The sequence below is a fragment of the Glycine soja genome, chromosome 8, assembly GCF_004193775.1.
Source record: "Glycine soja cultivar W05 chromosome 8, ASM419377v2, whole genome shotgun sequence".
In the NCBI taxonomy this organism is placed as follows: domain Eukaryota; kingdom Viridiplantae; phylum Streptophyta; class Magnoliopsida; order Fabales; family Fabaceae; genus Glycine; species Glycine soja.
In genome coordinates, this window is record NC_041009.1 from 36,539,045 (window position 1) to 36,546,833 (window position 7,789).

At 33.7% G+C, this 7,789-nt stretch overlaps 2 protein-coding genes across 2 annotated transcripts; one reads left to right on the forward strand and one right to left on the reverse strand.

The window, feature by feature from the left end:
- Window positions 1-796: 796 nt before the first annotated feature.
- On the forward strand, window positions 797-1,228 carry LOC114424121 (protein MAINTENANCE OF MERISTEMS-like). Its single transcript, XM_028390984.1, has 2 exons — window positions 797-1,093; window positions 1,187-1,228. Exons 1-2 carry the CDS (start codon window positions 797-799, stop codon window positions 1,226-1,228), a joined length of 339 nt encoding a protein of 112 aa, XP_028246785.1.
- A 3,861-nt stretch (window positions 1,229-5,089) lies between these two features.
- LOC114423031 (transcription factor bHLH93-like) lies at window positions 5,090-6,781 on the reverse strand. Its single transcript, XM_028389632.1, has 4 exons — window positions 6,151-6,781; window positions 5,842-5,988; window positions 5,581-5,748; window positions 5,090-5,488 (listed from the first exon to the last, which is right to left on the reverse strand). Exons 1-4 carry the CDS (start codon window positions 6,709-6,711, stop codon window positions 5,402-5,404), a joined length of 963 nt encoding a protein of 320 aa, XP_028245433.1. The 5' UTR covers window positions 6,712-6,781; the 3' UTR covers window positions 5,090-5,401.
- Between the last annotated feature and the right edge of the window lie 1,008 nt (window positions 6,782-7,789).

A 7,789-nucleotide genomic window follows, 5' to 3' on the forward strand; every position in this document is an offset into this window, starting at 1 on the left:
AGTAATAGAATGAAAAAATTTTGTTTTCAAATATGAAAGTCAACTATTATTTGAACGATGACATTGCTTGATATTAATGTGAAAATTTTTAGATTATGGTTAGAACCAGATGATTGTATCAGGCTTTAGGTAGAGTTTTACGAAGAACCTTAGGTAGACAGGTTGTTGGTGATAAGGAAGAAGCCCTCAGCGACGAAGGCCGACAGCATCTGTATGTAGACAACACGGGCAACTGCAGTTGTTGCTGAGGATGTTGACCATGTGGATCATGTTGCTGACGAGATTCATAAGCAGCCTCAGGAACCAATTACGGATGATGTGGGTACTAATACAGAGGGTTTTCCAGATGGGTCCCATGATACATCAGTGTTGACATCATATGTTGATCATGTGGCAACAAAAGTTTGGGCAGGAGAGGTAATTATTTGTTTAATTATATCATATTTGAATAAATATTTATCATTTTATTTGAACTAGTTAATTTTAATTATTTGCAGGAACGTACTAAGTTGAAGTGGCTTCTCATGAGAGGAAGGTAGAGAAATTTGGAAGGCATGCACCTAAGATTGAAGGCATAGTGGTTGCTACAGGATTAAGTTCTCTAGTTACATGTTAGTTGAAGACAAGTGACAGAGGACTTTTATCAGCTTTTGCAGAGAGGTGGCACAAGGAAACTAGTAGTTTCCATCATCGATAGGAGAGCTAACTATAACCCTTGATGATGTGGCATCATTTATTACATCCACCCATTACAAGTGCCTTCCATACCTTCGATGCTATTGATGTAGACGAAGCCATGGACTTGTTAGTTGAGTTGCTTGAAGTCAATACACAAGAAGCAAAAGATGAGACTGATCAACGCAAAGGGGCATATGTTCTCCTAGCCTGGCTGCGAGACATTTATTGTAACAAATGTGACGCAAGCAAGAGTGTCACACACATCAGTGTGGTATTCTTAGACGCATATCGTGACCTCAGCCAATCTGGAGTCTATTCATGGGGAGCGGCTGCACTGGTCCATATGTATGACAATCTGAATGTTGCATCCAAGCATACGACAAAACATCTTGCAGGATATATCACTCTGTTACAGGTAATTATAATTATTTTTACCTCTAGTTATTAATTTTATACTTGATATGTACTATTAATTAGAAATTTAATTTGTATTTTTTAATATGTGCAGTGTTGGATCTACGAGAACCCCACAATTGCTTCCATCATTTGACACAATCCATATGTTTTGGTTGTTTAGATGATGATGCACAACACTTCACTGAAGAATTTCTATTTTGATCAGAATGTAATGCATTCACATATTCCCAGTAAGACGGATCATGCTTCGTTCTTTGTTGTTTGGCCATATGTTTCTTTTGAGCACCTTTTGTTTTGACATTTTCAAGAGGAACACACATAGAATTTAGATCAGAGTAGGCAATTTCCCGAAGATTACTCTTTAGAGTCACTTTGCCACATCAATCAAGCTCTTCAAATCGCTTGGATATAGTTTCCATGTCTTCGATTATGCTGACTTCGGGCTCAGATAAACCTTGGTCTAAAAAACTTAGCCTCTGCCAAAACATATGGATTATGTTAAGTGGTATGCTACCAAGAACATATCTAGCCAGATCACATGCACATGAAGACCATAAGTAGTTCTCATTATACATCCATAATGAGAATTGTCAATAACAACATAATTTACAAGCTTAAACTCAGCAGCAATCTGATTTAATGCATACCTTGACACCATGCTAATTAGTCTCTTGTATAAGGTAACCTTAAAAACATGTCCGACCACATGTGTGCTTGTCTCAAAAGATGTCTTAATTTTAGTGTGTTGCAAAGTGATCATGTTGTTCATGGCTTCCCAAACACCAGATAGGTTTATTTTGCAGTAGTCTCTTTAAGGCCCAATGTGCAGACTCAACCTTGCATTTGAAAAACACAAACAATTATTTTGATCCATTGATGTGTTGTTATTAAAACCAATATATATTTACAATTTTCATACTTGTTAGTTGTTGTGTTTCCTAGATGGATCGCCTTATTCGTCTAAGCTTTAACAAATCTCTGCTTGTGGGGGAATCAACCATGTTTGTTTGACATAGTCAACAAACATTGGCCATGGTGAGCAAGCAATTTCAAACTTCATAAGACAATCATCGAACTCTTGCTTAGAAGGACAATCCACCAGACTCCCCCATGCTTCCATGACATAATCCCATGCATTTTTTTTATCTACAAGGATTTTACATTTTGTATTCACATTATTATCAATGTGAAACCAACACAACAAGTTAGCTACCTAAGGGGAAACAATTTTCACTGCATTCATCAATGTTGAATTTCTGTCAGTAACAATAACTTGAGGGATTGCATCACATCTCAGAAAAATATCTTGAAATCGTTCCAGAGCCCAAACAACATTGTTTACACGTTCTCCCTCCAAATAGGCAAATGTAGCTGAAAATGTCACCCTAGTAGGTGTCACACCAACAATGTCAAGTAAAGGTGGCCTGTATCTATTTGTTTTGTAGGTACTATCTATAAGAAATACCAAATTGCAGGTATTGGTTAATTTCCCTGCATCATGATGACTCCAAAATATATCACGTACAACATCTTCATCCTTTAATCTATGTCAATGAATATACTAATCGCATTCAAGAAGCTTTATTAGTTGTTGCATTTCACTATTATTGTCTCTTATAGAAGAACGATATGCATATCTTGCATTATATACTTGCTTCGTAGTTGTACAATTGTTGACATTGTGCTCCTTCAAAGTGAGAAGAATATTCTTTGGTTTGACCATTGACTTTGTCATATCACCAATAATAATCTTCTCATCCTCATTTACTGGAGTAACATATAGATGTCCAACGAATGACTTAGCCAATGCATGATTATGACTCCCACATATTAACTTCACCATCCACCTTTCACCTCCTAACACTGGTTTCACTCGTAGCTTAAAAGGACACCTACATTTTCTACTGTCAGTCACTGTTCGTACTAAATTTTTCTTGTATGCCCTATATTTCTCACTCATCTCACAACCAATTAAAACATATGAGGTCCTTCCTCTCTTTCCAATATATGTGCTAACCTCATTATTACCGTCACAAAACCAATATCATACGCAACAGAGCGAGCCCAATGCAAAACGTCATCATAGGTAGCAAACACCTACAAAAGGGATAATACATGTTTAGTCTTCAAGGGACATTCATTTACTTACTTTAACAAAATACAAAATCATATCAATATCTGAGAAGTATTCAATGCATCAGAACAATCAATATTTTCAAACACAATAGGTTCCTCTCTATTGTCTTAATTCATATTAACTTTTTTTAGACATTATGTTGTCATATATCACTGATCTTCATCCATCTTAACAAAACATTAAAAAAAATTCAATGACAAACTAACAACCCCTAATGACACCATACATAATTCTAATTATTTATAAATAAATCTATTTATTTTAAAAAACTTCCATGTTGAAATTTATTTTAAAATCTTCTACACTAGATAAGTATGTCGATATATCAATAAATATGTTTTTTAACATATACTCACACAATTTTATTATTTTTTTACTGCATATACTAATATATTACATTGAAATTGATAAACATATATATGAAAATTTATATCTAAATTTTCATATTTTATACACTTGCATAATTAGTTAATGTAATAATATTTACACATATTATAAAAAGTATAATTAAATTTATAAAAAAAACATAAAAAATAATTTTTTAAATTTTTTTAAAAAATATTTAGGTTATACGGATTGTCAATCCGTAAGTTTCATACGGATTGTCAATCCATATGTTTATTACAACACAAATCCAACTTGCACATGAAAAAAATTTACCTCCTCCGTCGTTGCACCGCAACACCCACCACAACGACAACCACGTACTGCAAATGACCACTATGACAGTTCACCTCGACCAAACTAGCCATAAGATGGAAGGAGGAGCTTAGCCGAAAGGATATGAGAATGGTGTATAAAGAAAAAAAATCAACAAATGTAGAAGTTAATAGGGATAATTTTGGAATTTTCAAAAAATTGTTGGATGTAGAAGAAATATGTATGGTGTAGGAAGAAAATCCCAATCATGTTTACCATAAGGAACCAAACCACCGAATAAGCCTTACAAGATTCTTTTGTAACTAGTTTTTTTCAAATCAGAGTCTAATCTATCCTTATTGTACTCTTTCCTAAAATCAGGTTCAGTACTTCTCTAGATTTCTTGAGTTACACTTTGCACTTTAGCTTAGAACCCGTAGATTTTCCCTTTCTGGGCTTTCCGTGGACATAAAAAAAGATCACATTTAATTTTGATAGTTATGTTGCAACAAAAGGTACTTGGTACATACAAATATGGTCCTTGGATGGAACCTCATCTTACTATAATATAGAAATCATAAAAGCAACATGCCAGACTCATTTTACAATGAGTATATCCGTAAAGATTTTTCCTTCAAATAATCGTATGTTAGTCTTCTAAAATGTTTCCTTCACTAAATCAGTCCCTCTAACAGTAGTGTATTATTATACGAATGGTTCAAAAATTTCGCCATCCAATGTATTTTTCAAATATACAAAAACAAAATATTAAGTTTACTCTTTATATTCATTACTGTAATTCTATAATCCTACATAATAACAAATATAAATTAAAAGATGAAATTAAACCTAGAAAATAAATTAGAGTGGACCAACATAGTAATTAAACCTAAGAAATATAGTAGTATTTTAAATATTTAAAAGACTAATGTGAGAATATGCAAATCTTTAAAAGACTAATGAGATAATAAATTATCTTTAAAAACACAAGGTTAAAGATTTACTCTTTTATGAATGGTTATCCAATTCTTTCAACAGTTAACAACCTTACCTCTCATTTTAGTGTTACATATCTGACAGAGACCATGACCCATCAAAATTGTACATTTTGGTGCGTGGTGGTCACAGCCAGGTCACAACAGGATGGATACATATAACACACAATTATTGTTCTAAGATCCCAGAAAAGAAATTTTGATGCAGCAGCATACTTAGGAATCCATGGAAAATCAATTTGATTCCACTATATTGAGGGCTTTGCAATAATTCTCCTTCATTATAGATCACTTCTTAAAAAAGAATACACTTTTTTCAAAAGATGAAATTGCAGCATGCACTAAAGGATAGCCCCCCCAATATATGTTAAAACACAGTGAGAGGCTTTAAGAAAGAAATCATCAACCAAAGCCAACTTATTCTGAATCTCATTAAAACCTCTACTTCCCTAATTCCTTGGATTACAAACTAATGAAGGAAAGTTGCTTCTTTTACACCATCTGCAAATTGTTATAGCTATGTTCCATCTTTCCCCTAGAGACATTTCTCACCAAAGCCTGCATTTCTGAATAATGCTTGTTTTATCTCTTCAGGATGAATGCAATCTCTCTGTTCAGCTACCTATTACCATGAATGAATAGAGTAAGTTTGTGTATAGTTTCAAGCATGTAATTAAGATTGAAAGCACTAAAATAGGATAGAAAGTTACAAACCTCAGAACAAGATGCTTCCACTGAAAAGTCATTGAAGCTACTTACAACACATTGCTGAATCTCAAGGCCTATTGCTTCTAAGGTATTCACAGTTGATAGTAGCAATCCAGGCTTTGTGGCACAGCAGATGCTGATCCTGGTGTCCTGGTCTCTCCTCTCAACATCAAACTGCAAATACATTTGTTTAGAAATTGGGTCTATGATTATGCTTTAAGTCAGGAATTTTAGTTTGGTATAGAGTATCTTAGGAGAGTTTCTTACTATTGCTTCATTAGGCTTGAGTTGTTCCCTTGAAATGCCCAAAAGATTTATCTGACTTGTACCCTCTTCCTCTTGCAACTTACCAATCCTTTCCAAAAGCTCTTTCATGTAGTCTATGGTATCCCCAAGAATAGAGGTCCTATCCATCTGTTAAGGTTAAAATTTCTCAAGTTAATAATATTTGTTACACAGCAAATCAAGGAAAAACATTCAAATAATAAAAAGACCAACTTAAGAAATCTAATTTCATTTTTACTGACTGAGACAATACTACCAAGGAATTGTGAGAAACTTTATGTTGGGAATCACCTTGCTGATCTTGGGGACTATTGACCTAAGCATGGAAAGACGATCATTGAGACGCTTTCTTCTCCTCCTTTCTGCCATGAGATTCTTTGAGGGCTGCCCTTCAAGCTTCTTGGACTTGGGTTTTCTCTCTCCATCATCACACATGCCAATCTTGAAGAGTGGAATCTCTCTGTCTTTCTCCTCAACTTTGCACACAACCTTGGTTTCTTCAAAGTTGTTCTTCTTCTTGTTGTTGTTGTCATGAAAGCCAATCTCTGCATCCTCCAATGATGGTGGAAGTGGTGGTGGTGGTGGCGGCTCATCACTCCCAGGGTCAAGCTCTGGCAATGGCATTGTGAACCCATCAGCAGCAAAAGGGTATGCTGCTGATACTTCACTGCTGTAAGGGCTTTCAAATCTTGGAGCTGAAAATGCACCAAATGTTGGGTTCTCAAGAAAAGTGTCAAAACTCCAACAACAGCCATTAGACAATAGCTCACAGAATCCAGTGGACAAAGCATTCCATGAGTCTCTTCTAGGAGCTACCAACTCTTCTAGGAAACCAAGTTGAGAAAGCTCCATAGCTCCCCCTCTCTTCCTTTCTCTGCTGCAGAAGGGAAGTGGAACTGTGACCTAACCAAGCAGTAAAAAATTTTGGAACTTAAAAACGAGTTTAAATAATGGGTGGGAGTAGTTTTTTTTTTTTTTTTCCGAGTCATAGTCGAAAGGTGTATCTTAATCTATTGATAAAAGATTAATATACTGATTTAAGAGAATTTTATATATGATAAAAATTAAATATAAATTTTTCTCTTAAATAAATTTATTCATATTCATGTAAAAAAAATTAAATAATGGGTCAGAGCAGTTGAGTAGGCATATTATTTTTTTTTATCATTAGTTATAAAAATTCCTTTTCATTGTTAAAATTTTTATATTGAAAATTTTAATAAATACCATATGTTAAAGTGTGAGAATTTAGATTCTGGCCTAACTAATTTTGCTCCGGTGCTCCAAAAACTAGTTTAGAAGTGAGAATTGTTGTCTACTTATTATTTTGCTCCAATTTTCTCCACCGTGCTTGATCTTCTGATTTTTTTTGGGATCATGAATACGTACTCTCTCTCTCTGTCTATATATAAGACCTAATTTTATATTTTTTTTAAGATTTAATTTATAATATTGTTAGTGTTAATTATCTTTAAATTAGAAATATATTTTATTAAAAGAGAAAAAATAATATATTAATAAATCATTAAAAGAGAAATTAATAATAAGAATAATTTTAAAAAGAGTTACATAAAATAAATTTATTATTATCAACTAAATTAATCATCTGATGCATTTGATAACTGAATCTTCTATATAAGAAGGAAGGTGATCTTGGTCTATCATAACGGCATGTTTGATGATATCAATTCTAATCATGATAAGTCTTGGCATACGGATCAGGATAGATTAAATTCTCGAAGCTACCCGATCAGGGACTCGACTCAAAGGGTACACAAGTCCCCAGCCTCTAGTAAAAAAGACATCGAGGCTAAAATAAAGTGGATCAGAATAAAATAAATTAGATTAAAACTAATTTGGGTCAGAACAAAATAAATTGGGTTTTAAATAAATTGACTTGGAATTAATTTGGATCTAAATTAAATAAATT

Bases quoted from the DNA above. Each gene is read 5' to 3' on its own strand.
- LOC114424121 (XM_028390984.1), top strand. From the start codon at position 797: ATGGACTTGTTAGTTGAGTTGCTTGAAGTCAATACACAAGAAGCAAAA. The intron at 1,094-1,186 runs GTAATTATAATT...TAATATGTGCAG, and splicing joins GATATATCACTCTGTTACAG to TGTTGGATCTACGAGAACCC.
- LOC114423031 (XM_028389632.1), bottom strand. From the start codon at position 6,711: ATGGAGCTTTCTCAACTTGGTTTCCTAGAAGAGTTGGTAGCTCCTAGA. The intron at 5,989-6,150 runs GTGATTCCCAAC...TAACCTTAACAG, and splicing joins TAGTCCCCAAGATCAGCAAG to ATGGATAGGACCTCTATTCT. The intron at 5,749-5,841 runs GTAAGAAACTCT...ATGTATTTGCAG, and splicing joins TCAAGCCTAATGAAGCAATA to TTTGATGTTGAGAGGAGAGA.